We start from the raw sequence: 23,311 nt of genomic DNA, 5'->3' as shown, positions 1-23,311 counted from the left end.
TTCAAAGTTGTCATACACATGTTGTAAGAGAGCATGCCAGCCGGTTTTGTCTTCTCCATGCTGCTCTAGCTGCTTTGGCTTTAATCCAGCATGAGCAATGTTGATCTTCATGCAGTGTTTATATCTCTTGCGAGGCCTACCTTGATTCCATCTGCCCTGGGAGAGTTCATCATAGAGGAGCTGCACAGGAATTCTTGACTTCTCCATTCATGTGATGTGCCTTGCCCAGCAAAGCTGGGCTTTCAGAATCATGGCTTCAATGCTTGTGGTTCCTCCTCTGTCAAGGACTTCCCAGTTTGTGACTTTCTCCAGCCACTGAATGTGCAGTATTGACCTCACCCTGCATGTATGCAAGCGCTCCAGCAGTTTCACATGTTTTCTGTACAAGGTCCATGTTTCACATCCATACAGGAGAGTGATCAGGACTACAGCCCTGTACGTTTTCACTTTAGTGGACTGCTGGATATTGTGCTGATTCAATACTTGTGCTCTCAGGCATCCTAGTGCCTGGTTGGCCTGGCAGATCCTGGCATTTGATTTCTTTGTCAAGGGAGCCATCATTGGCTATCACGCTGCCAAGGTACTTGGACTTGTCTACTGTTTTTAACTCTGTTCCTTCAATAGAGATTGAAGCAGAGAGGGCAGGAGATCCTGGAGCAGGCTGAAACAGCACCTTGGTCTTTCCTAGGCTGATGGTCAAACCAAAGAGGCGAGTGGCTTCAGCAAACTTGTTGACAATAAGCTGGAGATCAGATTCCTTTTGTGCCATAAGTGCACAGTCATCAGCAAAAAAGACTTCAAGGATGAGCTGCTCAAGCGTCTTGATTTTAGCATTGAAATGACAAAGGTTGAAAAGTGACCCATCAATCCTGTACTCCATGTAGACTCCATGGTTGAGGTACCGAACTGCATGGCTGAGGATGCACATGAAAAAGGGGTTGAACAACACTGGGGCCCTCATGCACCCTTGCTTCAAGCCATTGGGTATGTCAAATGGATCTGAGGACTCGCCATTTGAAAGAACAAAGCCAGTCGTGTCATTGTGGAACAGACATATGAGGTTAACGAATGTTCTTGGGCAGCCGAATTTTGACAGAACGATCCACAGGACTTCTCTGTTGACGGTGTCAAATGCCTTGGTCAGATCTATAAAGATGGCGTATACATGTAAGTTCTGCTCTAGGCACTTTTCCTGGACCTGACAAACAGCAAAGATCATGTCAATGGTGCTGCAGCCTCAGTGGAAACCACACTGTCTCTCTAGTAGGTTCTCCTCTGAGATGCTGGTGACCAGATAGGTGAGGATGACTTGAGCCAAGATCTTTCCAGCAGCAGAGAGAAGGGAGATGCACTGGTAATTTCCAGAGTTAGCTTTGTTGCCCTTTGTTCTTGAAGAGTGAGACAACTGTGGCATCCGTAAAGTCTTTGGACATGTCGTCGTCTTCTCTGATGCTGGTCAAAATGATGTGAAAGGCTTCAAGTGACACTAGCCTGCTCCCTTGAAAATTTCAGTTGGGATACCATCCATCCCAGGGGCTTTGCCACAGCTGATCAGGCTGATTGCCTTTTTCACCTCATCCATTGTATGGGGCAGGTCAATATTGTGTTTTGGGGGTTTCCGAGGGATCTGGTCTAGGGCCATAGGATCGACAATTGAGGGCCTGTTGAGAAGGTTGCTGAAATGCTCTCTCCACTTACTATTGATGCCATCTGCAGACAAGAGAGTTGTAGTGCTGGCTTTGAAGGTTCATACACAGCTTTGATAGCACTGAATGACAGCTTGGAGTTCTTGATGTCAGCATAGTATTGGACTTCATCAGCTTTTTTCTCCTACCACTCATCTTGCATTTTGCAAAATGCAGTCTGTGCCCGACCCTGAAGGTGCTTGAAATGGTCATGCTTAGAGATTGAGGACTGATCGTTTTGCATAACAGAAATGTGTTCTGTTTTTCCTCTAAGATGTTCATGATGGTGTCATCATTTTCATCAAACCAGTCTTGGTGAACTCTCTCTTTTAGTCCTAGTGTCGACTTGACTGACTCCATCACCAGGGTTTTAAAGTGGTCCTGCTTTTGTGTGGGGTCTTCAGTCAGAGGTTCATGGGACAGCAAGGTAGGCTGCAAATTGCTCATGATGACCAGTAGGTTGCAGCTTCCCGATGTTGAAGAAGGGTCTGACAACCTTGAGCTTCATGTGGTGCAGCAGTGTGATGTGCAGCATAAGGACAGATCTGACAAGTCTATGATCAGTCCAGCATTCAGCTCCCTGCATGGCCCTGGTGATCTTAACATCATGAATATCCCACCTGCAACTGATGACATACTCAATCAGGTGCCCCTGGTTTGATCTTGGATGTATCCGTGTGGTCTTGTATTCAACGGCCAGCACCCCTTTCCAGTTCCTACAGTCCTTGCCGACTCTGACATTGACGTCACCCAACAGGAGAAGCTTGTCACTAGGAGGAGTTGCTTTCATAAGAAGGTCAAGGTCCTCATAGAATCTCTCTCTGGCTTCATCATTGCTGATCAGAGGGGGGGCATAAAGCTGATGACTGTAACATGACAAGAGGGGTTGAGGAGGAAGCAGAGCTTGATCAAACACTCACTAATGCAAGTTGGTAGGTCAGGAAGCTGATGCAGAAGTAATGTCTTGATGGCAAGTCCCACTCCATTGATTCTGTCTTTGTTTTCTGACCTGCCTTTCCAGAAGGTGTAACCTCCTTTCAGTTTGCAGATAGATCCTTCCTCTGCAAGTCTGGTCTCACTCAAGGTGACTATGTCAATGTTATAGCATGCCAGTTCTCTTGCTATAAGGGCCATTCTTCTCTCAGGCCTCATAGGCTACGTCTACACGTGCACCCAACTTCGAAATAGCTTATTTCGATGTTGCGACATCAAAATAGGCTATTTCGATGAATAACGTCTACACATCCTCCAGGGCTGGCAACGTCGATGTTCAACTTCGACGTTGCTCAGCCCAACATCGAAATAGGCACAGCGAGGGAACGTCTACACGCCAAAGTAGCACACATCGAAATAAGGGAGCCAGGCACAGCTGCAGACAGGGTCACGGGGCAGACTCAACAGCAAGTCGCTCCCTTAAAGGGCCCCTCCCAGACACACTTTCATTAAACAGTGCAAGATACACAGAGCCAACAACTAGTTGCAGACCCTGTATATGCAGCACGGACCCCCAGCTGCAGCAGCAGCAGCCAGAAGCCCTGGGCTAAGGGCTGCTGCCCACGGTGACCACAGAGCCCCGCAAGGGCTGGAGAGAGAGTATCTCTCAACCCCCCAGCTGATGGCCGCCATGGAGGACCCCGCTATTTCGATGTTGCGGGACGCGGATCGTCTACACGTCCCTACTTCGATGTTGAACGTCGAAGTAGGGCGCTATTCCCATCCCCTCATGCGGTTAGCGACTTCGACGTCTCGCCGCCTAACATCGATTTCAACTTCGAAATAGCGCCCAACACGTGTAGACGTGACGGGCGCTATTTCGAAGTTACTGCCACTACTTCGAAGTAGCGTGCACGTGTAGACGCAGCTATAGTGTTCTCCCCATCCAAGAGGGTGCAAATGTTCCATGCTCCAAATATCTTTCTTTTCACTCTTTTTTGACTGCTGTGGGGGTAAAACTGTCAGCTGCAGCATGCTGGCCACTTTGGTTCGGACAAGCAATTTTTGGAACACCTTTTGTTGTCTCCTCCCTCATTTGAGGGTGAGCAATGATGCTCCTAAAAAGGCATCAGTCACCTGAGATGTTGCCGAACTCCTCTGTTGTCCCGGGGTCAGAGTCAAGCAACCAAAGTCCACAGGCAGCCTACATGCAGGTTTGGAACTACGACTCCCAGTGGTCACCTCCACCTGTTGCTTCACCCCTGCCCCATCTCTACAGGGCTGAAGTAAACAGAAGATGTAGAAGGATAAACTAGACTAATAAAGTAGACTGATTTGAGACTGAGAAAGTACAAAGAATCTGTGCGGGAGAATGTTTAAAGTGGAAAAGCCGTTGTACAGGGGCAGTTCCACTCTCTTTGTCTCAGACGCCTGGTTCCAATGGTACGAAAAGTCGTCACAGCTGGAGACTTCCTAGGCAGCAGTGGATGGCCATACCATCTTCGGTGCCTTGTCATGCCCTTCGCTCTGCACATAGTGTTGCACAGCCACCTTCCTGGTCATTGGCTCTCACTGTTGATCTCATCTGTCCAGTCCACTGGAGCCAACTTCGCATGCTGGGATAGGTGAGTCCCTATCTCACCAAAGGTTTCAGACCTATCAGCTAACCTTACCTGGTTTAGCCCACCTGTCGAAGCAGTTTATCGGGGAGTGGTCACTGCACATGATACAGCTTCTTGGAGCCACTGGTGAGAGCCGAGTGCAAGGTGGGGACCAAAGGTGCACAAACTGCCCACAAAAAGAGACACAACAAATCTCCCACACTCGTCCTCCCTGGCCAACCCATACACCCCAAATTTTGCCAGGAAAGTAATAATAATAATTAATGTTAATAATTCACACCCCTAATCAACTTTACTGCATTGGTAAAAGTTTTTAGTATAGACTGGGTCCTTATGAAATTATGGGAACTACTCAGGGGTAAAAAGGTACTCACAAGCTTGAGTAAATGTGTACAATCAAGGGCCTAACAGGTATAGAAACACTACAAAACACACACAAGGCAACAAACCTCAAAGTCTGGGTTTACATGCTTGGACTTATGGAGCTTCAGTAAGCATGCTAAAAACAGCATATTGTCCCACTAAGGCTGGAGCTTGTAATCTGAATTGGAGGAAATGGTGAGTCTCAAAGCCCAAGCAGGAACATCTACACTGCTATTTTTAGTTCTATTCTATTAATCCTGTTCCCAGGCTCTTAGACTCAATACCGTGGTATTTTGTTGGGTTTTTTTGCAGTGTGAACGTACACTCAGAATCAAATTCAATTTAAAACAGTACATTGTATAATTTCTCTTTACAGAACAGCCAATTGGAATCACAGTACATACCTATCAGACTAAAATATTTCCTTGACTTTTTAAAAAACAAACAAACAAGCAAAAATTTCTCAGCAAACCAGAATTAAATTACACCTTTAGGGGTTTTCTAAAAATGCTCAAGTTTTACTGATTTACAGTGTCAAAAATGAAAAGGTTGGTTGTTACTGTGCTTTTTTTCCCCTATGAATTCAGGTTTCCTGTATACTTTTTGGAAGCACTGCATGATATTCAACAACAGCTATGCATTCTAGATTTGTATTGTAAAATACGTATACCCAGACTCTCAAAAAAAACCCCAACTTAATATTGAGATAGGCCCAAAGAAGCCCATAATAGAACACCACGGGTCATTACCTACAGCCCCAACTCAAACCACTGCAATGCATTATTAAAGACCTACAACCTATGTTTAATCAGGATGCCACACTCCAAAAGGCCCTAGATGACAGGCCTGTTCTCTCCTACAGACAACCTCCCAACCTGATGAGGATTCTCACCAACAACCACAGACTATATCACAGGAATACCAATCCTGGAACTTTTCCTTGCAACAAGACCCATTGCCAGCTTTGTCCACATATCTATACTGAAGATACCATCACTGCACCTAACCAGCTTATTCACAGAATCACGGGCACATTCTCATGTTCCTCAACTAATGTCATATATGCAATAGAATCATAGCACAATAGAGCTGGAAGAGACCTAAAAAAGCCATCAAGTCCACCCCCCTGCCCTAGGCAGGACCAAACCCATCAGATCAGCCCAGCCAGGGCTTTGTCAAGGTGAGACTTAAACACCTCCAGGGATGGAGATTCCACTACTTCCCCCCTGGGTAGACCATTCCAATGCTTTACCACCCTCCTAGTGAAAAAGTTTTTCCTAATGTTCAACCTGGACCTTCCCAACCGCAACTTGAGACCATTGTTCTGTGTTCTGCCATCTGTGACCACGGTGAACAGTCTCTCTCCAGCCTCTTTGCAACCTCCCTTCAGTAAGTTGAAGGCTGTTATCAAGGCCCATGTCAGTCTTCTTTTCTGAAGACTAAACAGTCCCAATTCCCTCAACCTTTCTTCATAGGTCATATGCTCCAGCCCCCTAATTATTTTGGTCGCCCTCCGCTGGACCCTCTCCAATGTATCCACATCCTTCTTATAATTGGGGGCCCAGAAATGGACATAATACACCAGATGCGGCCTCACCAAAGCCGAATAAAGAGGAATAATCACTTCTCTGGATCTACTGGCAACGCTCCTCTTGATGCAACCTAATATGCCATTAGCCTTTTTGGCTACAATGGCGCAATGTTGACTCATGTCCAGCTTCTCATCCACTACAACTCCCGCCCCCCCGGAGATGCTGCTGCTGCTGCTGCTGCTGATGGGTGTCCAACCCCCCACCCACGGGGGACCCTAGGTTCTGCTCCCCCCATCCCCAGGGATGGGGCATGGCGCTGTCCTGCTGGGGGGCAGGGCTGATGGACTCTTCTGAGGGACATGCCACTGCTGTCCTCGGGGCCATGGTCATCTGGGTGTGTGGAGGGCCCTGGTCATGTCTCTTGTCCCCGCCCCTTAACCCCAGGGGTGTGCACCGGGGGGGGGGGTACATACCTGATGGTCCGCTCCCACGGTAAGGGGACACCCATCCGGCGGACGCCCTGCTGGAGCTGTGGATGGGGAGGTCAATTTGGAGCCCCCCGTCGCTGGAGGACTCCTCCTCCTCCTCTGATGTCCCAGGGTGGGCTCCTGGGGGGCCCCTGGCGTGCAGAGCTGTCCTCCGGGGTGGACTCTGTCTCTGAGGCCTGCTGGGGCTCGTCGGCCAAGGTGTCAAGGGTGGCCGGGGGCGGGGAGGAGGTGTACCGGGGGCCCAGGATTTCCCTGAGCTCCCTGTAAAATGGGCAAGCGGCGGGGGCAGCCCCAAATCGGCTGGCCGTGTCCCGGGCCCAGGCGTAACTCTGCCACAGCTCCTTTACCTTACTCCTGACGTGGTCAGGAGTGCGGGCAGGGTGACCCTGGGCAGCCAGGCCCTCGGCCAGCCAAGCAAACGTATCCGCGTTCCGCCTCTTGCTCCCCATTACCTGGAGCACCTCCTCCTCGCCCCAGAGCCCCAGCAGGTCCCGGATCTCGGCCTCCATCTAGGAGGGGCCCCGCTGCCTCTTCCCCCCTGGCTGGCAGGCTGGGAGCCCTGGGTCCCCTTGGGGTGCCCTGTGGGCGCTTGGGGGGCTGGCTGGCTGCCATGGGTGCTGGGTGTTGGGTTGGGGCTGGTGACGACGTGCAGGCTTGGCACGTAGCTATGCTGCTGCCTGCATGTGCTCTCAGCTTCCTGCACAGGAACTCAGGGGGTGGGGAGCTTTAAGGGGCTGCTGCATGTGGAGACCATAGAGCTCAGGGGCTGGAGAGAGCGTCTCTCAACCCCTCAGCTGATGGCCGCCATGGAGGACCCCGCTATTTTGATGTTGCGGGACACGGATCGTCTACACGTGCCCTACTTCAATGTTCAATGTCAAAGTAGGGTGCTACTCCCATCTCCTGATGAGGATAGCGACTTCGACGTCTCACCGCCTTACGTCGATTTCAACTTCGAAATAGCGCTCGGCATGTGTAGACGTGGTGGGCGCTATTTCGAAGTTGGCACGGCTATTTCGAAATAGCCAGCTAGTGTAGACGCGGTTTTAGACAAAGAATTAATGGGCATAAAACAGACATAAAAACACTACTGATTCACAAACCCGTCAGCCAGCACTTTAATGGAGTGGGCCATTCTGTTAATGACCTGAAAGTCTGTGTTTTACTGAAAAGGAACTTTCCCAGCCGTTTGGAAAGAGAGGCTGCTGAACTCTCTTTTATATTCAAATTCGACACATTAGCATGTGGTTTGAGCCAGGTGGCAATTTTCTAGCTCATTATAGGGACTCTTTTACATAATTTGCTTTATCTAATTCTTGACTTCCCACCCCCACCTTCTGCCCCTCTGCTCTCTGATTTGCTCCCCTTGATAATTTTCTTATTTGTCAACCTAGATTACTATTTTTGATTCTCTGTGCCTTAAATATTGAGTCTGTTCTGGTATGGCTATGATCTGAAGAAGTGGGTCTGTCCCACGAAAGCTCATCACGTAATAAATTATTTTGTTAGTCTTTAAAGTGCTACTGGACTGCTTTTTTTTTTTTTTTAATGTTGAGGTGTGGAATCCAGCTGCCTGATTGACATATTTTTGATTGTATATTTTCAAGAGGAAATGTCCCTGTAAATCGGTTTTTCTTTCCCAGTGTAAGAAAAATGTTCTCCCTCGTCTGTAAAATTCAATATTCCAGTAACAGTAAAATGAATTTCTTTTTTAAAAAAATCAGCTAGATATTTAATGAGGATTAACATGCCTTGATTCAATTTCACTGAATCCTAAATGTTGATATTCTTTATAACTATGCATTTATCCAAATATCTAAAAAATTGGGAATAGTCGATTTCCTTCCAGACTCAATTTACAGCTAAAAAGTAGCTTCTAAACTTTCAGTTCAATACTTTAAGAAGATGCTTGGCAAAAGAGAAAAGACCCCCATTAAAGGAGAAAAAAATAGTATGTTTAATAAAATTTCTGTCACATTGGATTATTTATTGAGAATTATTAAAATATTGCATGGGTATGTTAAAATTTTCCTCTGAAATGCACTGGGCAATCTAACAAAAAGAACATGTATTCAACAGGATTAATAGTCTTTCATTATTAAAGACTTTTTCACTGAATGAACTGATTGTATAGCCAATCACAGCTAATACAATGTATATGAAATAGCTTAATACAACCAACTTGAGAGATACCAAAGTACAGCACATTTACCAGAATAAATGTTAAATGGAAGAATATAAGTATAATAATATAAACTTATTACATCCCATAAAAAGGTATTATGAAAATTCACTACTTTCGAGCTCTTTGGTGGAAGCTGAGTACACTAAACACCTTACAGAATCAGGCCCTTAAGCCTGAGAAACCATGATTTGCTGTAATTTATGGGCTATAAGAGAATTGTGTCTTACCTGTGATTTTTCTTTATAAAACATTCCATGTCAGAAAAACCGTCTTTTCCGCGAGTGTTCCTGTCTCCATAGCAATCGAAGGCAGACCAAGTCTTTGCTCTGAGATCAGGCTTTGGACTGCCATTCAAGAAGAATATTCCAGAAAGACGGTATTTTTTTTTAGCTGTAAACACTAACAAGATCAAGTTTTCAAGTGCTATTTAACTCAAACTATTTACAGCAGAGCTTTGACATGTAAAGGATTTCCTAGAAGAACATGCTTTTTGGAAAATGGCATGAGCAAGGGGGAACACTTCTTGTCTTCCTCCTTTTCTCTAGCTGTCTCTTTCTCAGAAAACTAAATGGAAAAAAAGTAATAGTTTTGCAGTGAAACACCTCAAAGTCAATGAGAAAACAATGTCAAATTTTGTCAATATTCTTTTTGAAATACTGTGAAAAGCTCTGCTATAAAAGGGAGTCTGAATCTGCCATCTGTACATCTGTCATTTTTTGGAGGAGCTTGAACAGAGTTTCTGTACTTCTGACCTGGCTCTTCACACCAGAAAGAAAAAGAAGCAACCATCTCTCCTTCAGGACTGGACTGGGCCCTAGATGAGGCAGGGACAGCATCTCTTTGCGCTGCTTCCTCTACCTCTTCAACTTCCAGGCCCACTCTGGAAGGAGGGATAAGCAGGTCAGTAACCTGCAGCTCACAGCCGGGTTCAGGTAGTCCCCCTCAGTTCCACTAAGGTTCCACCCTGGTTTCTGAGTACGCATCTCTCCTTTCACAGAGGGGAAACAAGCCTGGCAGTCAGTACTGTAACTAGCTAATTTGGTGCCTGAGGCGCGAATATCAAATTGCGCCCCCTCATATATTCATAGTAGTTAATGGTAAAAAGGAAAATTCATGAACAATACCATACATATATATCTCAGTACATACAATTGAGGAGTTTATTGAGCAAATGTTTACAACTAATGAATAGACAAATTGTACAGTAAAAGAATTAAAACACATAAGTTATTTGCGGCGCAGAAGTGGGTTACAGCAGTAACAAGCACTGAACATGATCAACTATGATGTATTGTAACACACCTTGCCCCGATACATGTGGTGGTGAGATTACTTATTGGCTCAAATGTAGACCTTGGGCAAACATCTAAATAGCCTCAGAGGAGTAGCCGGGTTAAGCTGTAGCTTCACAAAACAAACAAGCAGTCCCATAACACCTTAAAGATTAACAATTTTATTAGGTGATGGGCTTTCATGGATAATGAGTAAGTGGGTCTTAACACTGAAGCCCCCTGTGTCTCAAAGGGTCAGCAGGAAGCTAAGGTCCCAATTCCACTGAAAGTCTATAGGAATTGAAACCCGACTTCCCTTTATGACTTTTAAATGGGGGGAATTTTAAGCCACATTGACAGATCAAATTGACAGGTTAAAATAGTGGAATTGAAGCCCACCACAACAATTTTACATACGGCAAGATTTTCCAAAAGGAGATGGTTTCATTGACTGGAATTCTGCCCACCTCCCTCATCAACTCGTTTATATACTGCCTACAAGAAGTCTACACAAACAGTTAAAAATATTATTTCACATTCTGTTCCCAGGATCTAAATATGTTTTCTCTACCCTCATTCAAATATGGGCTTACTTTGGAAGTCACTTACAAGTTTGACAAAAATCAACCTGAATTTGACGAAACCACTCCATTTAGAAATTTATATTGAAGTACTAAGGCACACGGGTACTCTACAGCAAAATTACAAACAGAGTCTCTACTTAAAAAAAAAAAACAAAACAAAAAAACAAACAAACAAACCCCTGATTCCCTGTTGTTACAAAGGCCCACTCAAAAGCACAATACCGCCATGAAGTTTGCCAAATTCTGGCTCCAGCCGACCTCCCACACATACCAGGTTCCACTGTCCACCCCCAGCTTAAACCCCCCTCACTACTCCCCCAGCTTAAATCCTACTCAAGTTTAAACTGCGGCTGTGGTGATAGGATTTCCCGCTGCCACCTGAGTGATAGAGCACCCCTCGGTCCTCCAGACGCTCTGCTAGCACTGTCCGGATGGCTGCTCTGCTCTCCCCTGTGGGCTCTCAGTGGAAGGGGGGCATCTCTGGGGGGCTGGGTCAATGCAGCTCTAGCCGTGGCTGGCTCATGGGGTCCCATAGGTGATTTGTTCCCTGTGTTTGGACCGCTGAGTGTTAATAAAGGTGTTTCAGTGCAGCGGCAGAGGTGCAACTGGCCCTGAAATGAGGTGCGAGGTTGGTTATAAGGGAACCCTCACAGTGGAGATGCAGTGGGCAGGCTACTTAGTGCTACTTCCAATCAATGAAACCATCTTCTTTTGGAAAATCTTGCATTATGTAAAATTGTTGCAGTGCTGAGACGTGGACCCTCTGTGGGGAGCTGGTTATAGGGTGACCCCTTGCTCAGATCTGAAATGTGTCTGTGTCTGGTGTGGGGTTGGTATCTGGGGACTGAGTGCTGAGCTGCAGCCTCTCTGAGTTGAGGCAGGTGGAGAGGGCTGGTTAAACGGGTCCCAGTGTAAAATGGCCTCTCCATTTTTGGGGGAGGAGCAAGGGGGGCTGTGGGGCATTTGGGGAGAATAGGTCTGGGGGGCACAGCATGAGTTTGGGACCCTTCCCCCACTTCTAGGGAGTTTCTCTCCTGCAAGAATCCCTCATGTAGCGCTGAGATGCAGCTGGCTCTGGGATGAGGTGTGGAGGTTCACTGTACAGAGACCCCCCATCTGGCATGGAGATGCATCTGGGGTGGGGCAGGGGCTGGTTACAGAGGAACCCCTCACTTGGCACTAACGTGGGGTGAGACATAGGGATCCCTCACAGGGACCCTTCACTTGGCTGGCTCTTGGGTGGGATGCAGGGACCAGTCATATGGGACCCCACACCTGGCATGAGATGCAGCTGGCTCTGGGGTGGGGCACAGGGGGACAATTAGAGACACATCACCAAGATGCAGTGGGCTCTGGAGTGAGATGTGAGGGGGGCTGGTTACATGGGGACCCCTTGCCTGGCTTGGAGATGCTATTGGCTGCAAATGCGGCTGGCTCTGAAGTGAGACATGGGAGCTGGTTACACACAGACCCCTCACCCTGCCAGAGATTCAGCTGGCTCTGGGGTGGGCCATAGGGGGCAGTTACATGGAGAACCCTCCCTGGTTCTGAGATGTAGCTGGGTCTGGGATGAGGCACAGAGGGGTGGATACAGGGGACCCCTTGCATGGTGCTGAGATGCAGCTGGGTCTCGGGTGGGGCATGGGGGCTGGTTACAGGGGAAACCCTCACCTGATGCTGAGATGCAGCTGGCTCAGGTGTGGGGGCCCCCTCAACCCCTCTCTGTGACCCCAGCCCCCTCCATGATCCCAGCCCCCTGAGACTCCCCAATCCCCACTCTGTGACCCACACCTCACTGTGTCCCCCAGGCCCCCCAGCCCCCTCCATGATCCCATATCTCCATGCTCCCTCCAGCCCCCCAACCCCCCATGTAGATACATCTTTGTTTTAACTATTTTCTCATTGGAGTTTTTAAATATTGTACCAAGTCATTTTTGTATAATTGTATTAAGCCCTGTTATATAGAAATTAGGTTATATTTTGTAGAACAGTTCCCAAAAGTAGGTAAGATAAAGAAAAACCTCTCTGCACCCTTTATTTCTGGATTGCTTAATTGAGTGCAAGGGTTGGAGAAGGCAGATCCAAGACCAATGAGAAGAACAATGGAACCTGTGAAGTGGGCCCATTGAAAGAAGATCGGACCTATGGACACCTTGGGAGTCACCAGCAAGTGCCTGCTTTTGGAAGCACCGCCCAGAAGAAGGTGCTAAATGCATATTCATAAGGTTGCTCTTTCAGATTATGCATATGCACGAGCTGGCTAACTGGCGTCAACATGCACAAGAAAGAATACTATAAACAGAAGGCATCTTGCACAGGAACTCCGGGTTTGTCTTGTCAGCACTGGAGCATCGATCTGGATTGGCAGAAGCCTGGCTCCACCCCTCCCCCACCTAACTCACCTGTCTGGTGCAGTTAGGGTGAGCAACTATTGATAACAGCAACAAGACAGGGGAGTGAGTGAGTGTGTGTGTGAGTGAGAGAGAGAAATATATCATATGCATATAAGTGTTGATTGCTATATGTGTATTGCCAGTAAATGTGGCATTTTGCCTTTTCCCCTGAAAAGATCCCATGCAGTACTTGTCAGTACAACACAGGGACCCCCAAGTCCCCTCTGTGATCCCAGACACCCCCAACTCATTTCTCCCGTCCTACCTCACAGGAGCAGCTCAGCTGAGCAGCGCAGAGCGTATTTTTTTGCCACTGCCACCTCCTCCTCTGCTACTAATGGGACTCAATTTAATTGGTTTAACAGGCAGCCGCTAAACCAATTACATTGAGTTCCATTACTTGCATGGCAACGCAAGGCAGGGCAAGGAGGAGGAATGAAGCCAGAAGGAGGAGGCTTCAGCTTAACATGGCACAAATGGCTCTTAAAAAGCCATTTACAGCTCACAAAGAGCTGCCCAGCTGGCTTTCTAAAATGCCCCTGCAGGCTTCTGAAGTGCGCTCCTCCAGCTGTGGTGCCTGAGGCTAGTGCCTCACTCATCTCACCCTCATTATGGCCCCACCACTTCATTTTTTCAGGACTCAAGCACTGTGAAAGATGCCCATTATCTGTCAGACTGTCAGACATACACAGAATGTGAATAAACATTTAAAATACAATTTCACAACAAAAGTCAGCCATGCATCATCAAGAATTATTAATATTTAAATATTAAGTAGCAGGTTCTCCTTTAATAATGACTGCGCTTTAAGTTGTTAGGATATATAATATAGAACGATACTTACATAACTGTGGTTCTTACAGAAATCTGAAGGATTGCTTGTACAAACTTTGTCTCCTTCCAAGCCAATTACTCTTTTACAGATATTTGATTTTGGGTCATTTGGGCTTTTTGCAATTACAATATCACCTCTGGGGAAAACAAATTGTAAAGAAATGTCAGTATAGAACAGTCTTTAGGTGAATATATACATAAGTAATAATATTTAATTCAAAATTATGCATTTCTTGTTATTTGAGAACCACTATCTTTAATTTCCATTTTTCCCATGACAACTTAGCTAAAAGGACCAATTAGATTTTAAAAAGCATATTGAAGAGACACAGTACTACGTGAATAACAAAAATACAGCTGATCTTCACTTGACAATGCCCTGAACAATGCAATAGATATGTGTGCGTGCTGTTATGTGTGATCACTGGAAAAGTTTTCCTTAGTGGTACTCGTTGGGTCAGCTGTGGAGCCCACTGTGGAGTGACACTGCTATGCCACTGCCCACCCAATACCTCCTTAGTTCCTTCTTGCCACCAGTGACAGTCATTGGAGTTGCTCACTCTTGCTTTGTGGATGCTAGTCTAGCAGTCTTTCACCTAGTCAGTCAGTTTTTGTTATAGTTCATTGTAGTTCACTATAATTAGTATAGCTGGACTTAGTTACTCTTTCAGACTTGGGGGTTCCCCCATCCACACACATTTCATTCTCTGGACAAGGCCATGGGACTAAGTCCCATGCAAATGGCCAAAGCTGTCACCGCTCCCCAGTATGTCAGCAAGATATGAGCACAAGGCGCCGATACCGTTCTCCAGTTCTGCACAAAAGGAAAAAAGGCAGACTGAGCTCAGTCCCCATCCAGGCCCTCAGACAAGAGCTTCAGGGGGTGCCTTCTTGGTTGGGATACAAACAGCAAGTACCACGCTTTCCAGCACTATCAACTGTAGCCCCATGGAAGAGTTGTCGAGTCCAGTACTGGTGGACTCACCAGTTAAGAGGCCTTTGAGAATGACCTCGACCTTCTATCCATGCCCAGCACCTTAAAAGCCTTTTGTAACTTCATTGAATTGACAGTGCAGTTCTGTCTGCAGCAGTCTTGGGTATGGTTACCGGTACAGTGGCCTTTGCACTGGCAACAGCAACGGCAGCAGTGGCTCTGGCTCCTGTGGCCTTTGCAGTGCTTGCACATGCATCTCCCGTCTCCAGCACCACGGAAAGCCCACGGTCACGTAGTGCTGATTGTCATCGCTTTGGTACTAATTCTGCACCACCATGGCCAGCACCGGATTACTCCTCAGAGTTTGAGAAGTCTTCAGTCTCTGATCTGAGAAGTTCTGGTTGCACTTCCAACACTGTTCTCAGAACCAGGATTTGTGTTATCCACTGGTGACAATGGTCTCCCAGTCACCACTGTGGCAAAGAGCTGTTTAGTGGTCCTTTTAGACTACTTAGGCTCATTATCAGGTTCAAGGGCAGGATCTGCCTGGGTAGCCTTGACACCTAATGCCCCTCCTTCTGCAGCATCAGGGTCACATCTTACCCCTGGGGACTCTATATCAGTTGGGTCTATTGGACCATTACCCTCCTGTCGCTGTAGCCCTGACTGTGCCAAAGCAGCACGGACCCAGCCTGCAGAGTCACAATCAGAGACTCAACATCTGGCAAACTCTAGGGAACCAGAGGGCAAGGAAGACCCAGTACCCAGGACATTGTCCTCATTGCCAGATGAGACAGTGGCTGGGACTTCTACCACCCCCTTGCCTGCCATGGACAGAAAGGGGCATCAGGACCTCCTTTGGACAGTGGCCCAGAATTTACATCTTCAAGTCAAGAAGGTGGACCCTACAGTCAATTTCCTAGCACCTGAGGTAGCTTTGCATTGTGTGTCCCTTACTAAAACTACCTTCAACACCACAAAGGTGCTTTGGAAGACCCTAGCTTCTATACTTTTGACTACCAATGGGTTGAGAGGACATATTTTGTGCATCAAGATGGCTATAAATACCTGTTTAGCCAGCCTCAACCGAGAACCTTTGTGGTAGGTGCAGCCAACCATAAGTGCATCAGGGTCAGCCAGGTCCCACTCCAAATTCCAAACAGGTCAAGAAATTAGACCTGTTTGACTGCAAGATCAAGGAGGGACTCCAACTGCATGTGGCAAATCAGCAGGTGGCACTTAGCCTCCGTGCTTTTAATGCCCGGAATGCTTTGTATAAAATTTCTCACAGGTGACTTCTGCCAGGAGTTTGTGGTTCTGCTGGCACTGGCACTGTCAATGCTGGTGGAGGACAAGGTGGTCTTGAGGCCATCCTTACAAGCAGCTTTCAATTCTGCAGACTCTACTGCCCATTGCATGGCCACCTGCATTGTAATGCGCCATAATACATGGCTAAAAGTTTCTGGCATCCCCCTGACAGGGCCTTAATATAATAGAGGACTTTCCCTTTGACTGTGTGTAGCTATTAGCAGCAAATATGGACACCCAATTACACAGTCTGATGGACTTGAGGGCCACACTGAAATCTCTGGGGATTTACACCCTCATGCCCCAGAGAAAGCTCTTTAAACCCCATCCCATTGCCGGACTGCCTAGGCAGGATATCACTAGACCTAGGGACAGGAATAGTAGATGATGTCAGTCTCATTTCTCTATTGCCCAACATCAGGGCTCCTCAAAGCAGCGCCAGTGTTCAAAGCCTAATTTTTGAAGTTGAGCCCAAGGACAGAGCACCAGTTACTTTCCTCGATCCTTAACCTTTTGTGAACCAACATTCCTGCTATTATTGTCCAGGGCTCAGATTACTTCAGAACACTGGATTACTGTTCCCCTCACCCGTCCCTCTTCAGGGACCCTTCTCACAAGCAACTCCTTGTATAGGTGGAGCAGTCACCCACCCATCAAGGGATTTTTAATGTTTTGGACAAAGTTGCAAAAGTGATATGCACTACATCCCAAGAGAATTCTGCTGAAGTAATCTTGTAATCCTGATGGTGTTGACTAAAAGTAAAAAACTTTTAATCTATCTTCTGTTCTAGAGATAAAGTGAAAGGAGACTGGCATTTACAAAACAAATTAAAAGAAGACGAATACACGGAAAAAAGACAACAGACAGGTAATTGCCGTAGGGAATACTTTGGAAGGCAACAGACAGATATTCATTATCATGACAAATTTTAGAAAACAGATCTAAACAAAGCAACATACTTCTGAATGCAATAAAAATGGCGACTAAGATTCTCTGAAATGACAATATCAGAATTTTGAATTGTTGGTTCCATCGAAGGGCCAGAACACTGTAAATTAAAAAGAATATATATATATTATTATCTGCAAATTTTTTTAACTTGCATAATGCTTAAGAGATTCAATTATTTGCAAACAAATCAAACTGAGGGGAGGGTGAACAAAAGGCTAGATTCTTAACTGGGGCCAAGGAGCACAAGACATTTGAGAAGGGTCCATTTGAGCTCCCACAACATCAGTGTTGTGGAAATATCAATACATCGTGCACCAGTCTACTCTGATCTCCAAAACAATTGTTCTACACTGCCACAGCTGCCAACAATCCAAAAAGGCCATTACAGCAGTCAAGGATCATTAGGAAGTCATGGGGATGAAACCATTGCAGCAGCCAAGGATCATTAGGGAGTCATGGAGAGGGTTTGCAGGGTCCGTCCGACTTGCTCCTTTCCTCAACCATTATGAGGTGGGCATGGCGAAGAATCTGACAGGGACTCTACATCAACTATAACCAATTTTGGGTACAAGGGCCAGATTGTGTAGCCTTTGTGCTGGCAGAGCTAAGATTGGGACTGGAAAAATGCTTTTTTAAAGAGCTGTGTTCCCAAATTTCTGTAAGGTGCTCAATGCATTTAACAGCCATTGGCTGCAACAGAACTTGAGGAGCTAAGTGCTTTGCAATATTAAGCATATAAACAAGCATATAACATAGATACAATTTTCATGAGGCAAATTCCTCCAGCCAGGAATGGCTGTTCAGTTAGTTAAAAACAAATAAAAATTCAACCAAACAAAACTGGACACTAACTGATTTAAAAGTGGATATGCAGAAATGAACCATGATATTAAAATACTGATACTAAAAATGTTCTCTATTATAGTAAAGATGTGATTAAGTCCATTTTTCTTTATTAGCATGAAAATTAAATTACCACAACAATTCCTCCAAGGTACTCAAAGGCACAGTGTGCTATGCAGCCATATTGAATGCTATATCCCAGAAGTCGAAAGGTTTTCCCCATAACATCTCGAAGCATAGCACAGTGTTACTGTTGTGCAGCAGGCCCTAAAGTAAATTAATAAAAGGTAAATAATTAGTCAACCTTTTTTTAAAGGAAAAACAGGCTGGTTTTGTTTTGTGTGTTCTATTTTTTTAAAGCAGCCATATGAAGTATGAGAACGCAAACAGCAAATCATTAGAAATACTGGAAATATTGAACAGTGAGAGGAACGGCATGTGTGGTTTTGAATAGTGCTGTTTGAACTATAATCCCAACAGTGTGTGGATGATAAGCAGCTCTAGGACTACTTCTCCGCATGAAGAAAGGGCAGTTGATTGATATGACCAGCATATGACTGAAATGCTCTAGATGAGAGCCAATGGGCAGCTGAAGTAAGGGAAAGCGGGTTAGGCATAGGGAAACAGCACGAAGTGACAAAGAATTTCTGCTCCCTTGGCTGATGCTTTTTTAACCTTGAGTTTACTGTTGGGGTTTCTTGCTGAATGTTCAGTTATCACTATTCAAATGTATTTTTTCCCATTTGTATTTAACAGGAAGCTTGTAATAATTCCATTTATATTTGGAACTTGGCACAGTGATTTTTGCCTCTCCACCTGGATACTGCATTACAGCAAACATTTCACTGGGCACTACACCTGAAAACTGCTTGTAAACTTCAGCTGCCGAAAAGTGGCAGCCAACAGGGAACATATTACACCTGACCCAAGCAGCTGCCATGTTGCCATTCAAGGTGTTGGTTCTAGTTTAAAAAGCCTTAGGGAGGTTTAGATTGGACATTAGGAAAAAGTTCCTAACCGTCAGGGTGGTCAAACACCGGAATAAAATGCCTAGGAAAATTGTCAAATCTCCATCTCTGGAGATAGTTAAGAGCAGGTTAGATAAATGTCTATCAGGGATGGTCTAGACAGTACTTGATCCTGCCATGAGGACAGGGGGCTAGACTTGATGACCTCTTGAGGTCCCTTCCAGTCCTAGTATTCTATGATTAGCAATCTCCCATTACCCTGATTACCATGCCCCCTTCAAAGAAGGGGGCAAGTGTTGCCATAGCCTTAATGATTTAAGTTCTGCACAAGCTAGAGACCAGCTCTCTCCACATACACTACCCCAGCTAAAAGATTTGAAAGTAGAGTATTTCTTGTTCTGTGTCTGGGTTAGAATGTACTCTGACAAAGACTGAAGAGGAAAAGCACTTGGAAGAACTTTTTCAACTATTATATTTCTGGGAGGAGCCTGTTTTCTTCTGTTCTGGCTTGTATTCGTCTGAAGCTTCACTGAGGGCTTGTCTGCAACAGCCATTTTATGGCACTGTAACTTTCCCAGCATGTGAAAAAACACACAGCCAAGCGCAGCAACTTACAGCACCATAACATGCCAGTGTAAACAAACTCCTAGTACTGCTAACTTCTACCATCATGGAGGTGGTTCATCTACAGTACCAGGTGAGACCTCTCTCCCAGCGCTGATGTCGTAATCACACTGCCACATTAAAGCACTACCAAGGCAACCTGGCAGTTTAGACAAATGCTCACACTTGGAAAGAAGATGGTGCCTCAGCAGAGACAAACTAGCTTCTCTCAGTGAGAGATGGGAAAGCCTGCAAGTCAGGAGAGGTGGTGATACTGGGCGTAAAATCTCTGCTTCTGGGTTGGCTGTCATTTCCATTGCTAACAGATGAGGACTCACTCAATTATCTATACTGGTGGCAAAATCCACACAGATAGGACATAAGAGTATCCATATATCAGAAAGGGAGAATATTTATTCATTTTATTAAAGTGTGGTTCATAATAAGTGGTATTTTTGTACAATCCAGCAAAACACTTAAGCACATGCCTAAATTCTTTGTTGGTTCAGAACAGTTCACTTTTACTATAAAATGCTTATTTCTCAGCTAAAACAAAATCACATTGGTTACTGTGAAACATTTTCTACACTTTACTAAAGACCCTTTGTGTCTTGTGCAACTTCTTAGGGCTCTGTCCTACAAATTGTTGAACACCAGCTGAGTAGCAATTGATACCCTCAGATCTGAAGTCAATACAGAAGTTCAGAATTTTAACTGTAAGGTATATGAATCAGGGAATTGGTCTGATATTGTGTGTTAGAAGCAGCATGCAGGTTCATGATAGTATCAAAGAGCTTGTTCTTTTTCAAATGTTGGTACTACATTTTCTTTTTAACAAGAAACACTTCATAGTAAAAGACAAAAGATTTATTACCTAATTCACCAAAGGAGTAGCACTAGGAGAAAATTGCATTAATGCAGTGGTCTCTTTGTCCTTTAAGGGCGTCTTCAATGGGTGCACTGCATTGCAAAATAAACAACCTGTAGCAGCAGGTCTCAGAGCTCCAGACTCGCATTCTAGAGCTTGGACTCAGCCACCAAGCAAAGGGGACAGACCTCAGCTCCTAAGCTCTAGCTCAAGAGGGAACGTGCCAGTGTTCCCAAAATGGTATTCCGTGGAACTCTAGGGTTCCGCAAATAAGTGTAATGGAATATTCTCACAGAACAATAGCCGACTCCTCTGCAGTTCCCTGCCCTGCTGCCACTGAAACAGTAGAACTAAATTTAATCAGTTTAACAGCTGACAGGAGGGATCCAGCTGTTAAATCAACTGATTTTAGTTCCATTATCTTAGCGGCAGCACAAAATGGAGTCGCAGAGAACCCCTCACTTACACTGCTACTTAAGTGGCCACACCCCTCTCGTGGGCGTGGCTCAGCTCACCCCAGCCAACAGAATGCCTCCACACCAGCTTTCCTTCTGCTGGGCACATATGGCTGCCCAGCATAGGCTCCTCAGCCAGCACCACAGATGGCTTAGTACCAGGAGCCATTTTGGGGCAAGGAGGGGTTAAACCTGGAGACCAGGGGGTAGGCAAGATTGGAGCTGGGAAGGGTTAAGCCTGGAGATGAAGGGGTAAAGCTTAGGGATGAGGGGGTTGATTGGGGAGCTGAGGGCTGAGGCGGGTAAAGCCTGGAAATGGGGGGCTGGTTTGGCGGCTGAGGGAGGTAGAGCCTGGGAATGGGGTTCCACAAAATTCTTTCAAGTTCAAAAGAGTTCTGTGGCCAAATAAAATTGGGAAGTACTGGCCTATGCTGTTACTTTCAGTACCTTAGTATAAACCCAAGTCTGTACAGGGGCTCAGACTCATTGCCACGAGGATTTTCTTTTTGTTTGTTTATTTTATCTATTTTTATTGAAGAGTACACGTACCCAAAGGGACCATTCACATTAGTATGGGTTTGCATGACTAGGCCTAATATAAGGGAGAAGGCATCACTATCACCAGAAAAAAAAAAAGTCACTTTATTTATACACCAGAAAAAACACAAAAATGTGGATGAGAGAATACCTGAGAATTCTCAAGATTTTGGAAAGGTCCATATTTATGGTGCTTTGTCAAATACACTAATATCTAAATACTAAATTGCCCACAGAACTCCTTTAAGTAAATAAGAAAGTCTATAATGATCAGCACCTTTAATTTCTACACTTCTAGTTTACCAAAATTTAGACAACACTATGTGAACGGATATTTTGAGGGTCTATTGGCCTAACCTTGCAAAAAAAACCATCAAGTCAAACCAGCAGAGAAGTACCTACTTTTAAGCCTTATTAGAACCATTGAAATATTAGCATAATTACATGTGCATTTCTTTCCCACCTCACTCTTACCAAAGTTATCAAAGGAACACATTTAAAAATATTAACTTAATGTAGGAGGTAAGTTCCACATGTATGTTTATTTTAAAAGACAAAAAACAAAGGCTGCTATAGGAACATTAACTCATTCAAACTCCACATTTTGGAAGAAATCCTGGCTGTTTACAGCTAGTGGGAGTTGCACCACTGACTTCAATTGGGTCAGGATTTCTCCCTCTCTGTTATGAAACATTAATTTAAAAAACAAATATTACTCTACATTTTTGATAAGATGGAGAAACAAATATTTTCTATCTGCATTCTGGCTTAGTTAACACTGTTGTATAAATCTTTCCTTCTCTGTTATGACATTTAACCATTTCAAATGTTGAAACATCAGATTATATCAACATAGGGTTAAATACTGAGTACTTAATTTGCGCAAAACTTCTACAGAAACCAATGAGCATCTTACTTGAATAAAGATAGGACTACAGCCAAGATTTGCTTTGTATTTAGTATTTACTTGCAAAGATAAACAAACAATAATGGTGACAAAAACATTTTGACTTTTTTCTTGCGGTTTCTTACTCCAAAAGCATTTACTTAACACTTTTCATATCAAAGATCACTATCGTGGCAAACTTAAATGAGCAATGATTTAGTATCCTTAATATACTAAATTTCACACAGCGGAACAGAATGTAACCAAAAATACTTCAGTCATACAATAAAATTACCAATTTTTTTTTCAAAACTAAAGGCCAAGAGAGTGTAAAGAAGAGTAGAAAATGACTAATTTGCAAAGAATCAAGCCATAAAAAACTTTGTAGATCATCAAGTACTGAAATATTTTGAAATAGCTTCATTTCAAGAATTATTCTGGACACCCAGAAAATTGATTTGCTTTTAATCAACCTCAGAAATTTAAGAATACGTACTAAAGCTTTGACTCCAGAGAAAAAAGCTGTTAGCATAGAAATGTTTTTAAGGTGATAAAAGGAAGATTGAGTGGTGGCAGATCGATTAGAGTCATATGACAAGTGTGAATTAATGACCACAACATTTCTAGCAACAGTTACAACAGCAATATTTATCTCCTACAGTAAATTACTAGAGGGGCTGTCTGAGCCAGAAATCAACTTTAAAGTCTAACAAAAATATCCCAGTACTAGATTTCGGGCTGATCAAATTCTGTTAAGCATGTTAATATATGATTCCATTAACATATCAAAAAGTCCTCAGCAATTTGTGGATGGTCCACAAGAAATGACACGTAAATCCTAATTTGGTTGCACCACATTAAATATAAAAATATTTAACACCATGGGAAACAGAAACACATAATAGTGATAAGAGCAAAAGCGGGAGAATGAAAACAGAGCTCGTGACTGATAAATTAAGTAGTTTATTTTTAAATTGGACTGGCTGAAAAAAAATTCCCTTTCAGAAAAAAGTGTGTCTCTTTCAGAGAAACACAACTTCTAGCAAATTCTAATAATTAAAAATCTT

General features: G+C 44.7%; 1 protein-coding gene across 2 annotated transcripts in view; it reads right to left on the bottom strand.

Annotated features, from left to right (window-relative positions):
• IMMP1L (inner mitochondrial membrane peptidase subunit 1) overlaps nucleotides 1–23,311 on the bottom strand; it is a 70,917-nt gene that overhangs the window by 21,235 nt on the left and 26,371 nt on the right. For both annotated transcript variants that reach the window (XR_012646019.1, XM_074997654.1), the window contains exons 2-4: nucleotides 18,061–18,194; nucleotides 17,093–17,181; nucleotides 13,901–14,027 (exon numbers count right to left, since the gene is read on the bottom strand). Coding sequence is in view for 1 of the 2 variants with exons in the window: in XM_074997654.1 (XP_074853755.1) it covers nucleotides 13,901–14,027; nucleotides 17,093–17,181; nucleotides 18,061–18,165 (321 nt within the window). In the remaining variant the exon portion in view is untranslated. The remainder of the gene's footprint in view (nucleotides 1–13,900; nucleotides 14,028–17,092; nucleotides 17,182–18,060; nucleotides 18,195–23,311) is intronic.

The sequence above is a fragment of the Carettochelys insculpta genome, chromosome 6, assembly GCF_033958435.1.
Source record: "Carettochelys insculpta isolate YL-2023 chromosome 6, ASM3395843v1, whole genome shotgun sequence".
In the NCBI taxonomy this organism is placed as follows: Eukaryota; Metazoa; Chordata; order Testudines; family Carettochelyidae; genus Carettochelys; species Carettochelys insculpta.
This window is presented reverse-complemented; position numbering and strand designations above follow the sequence as displayed.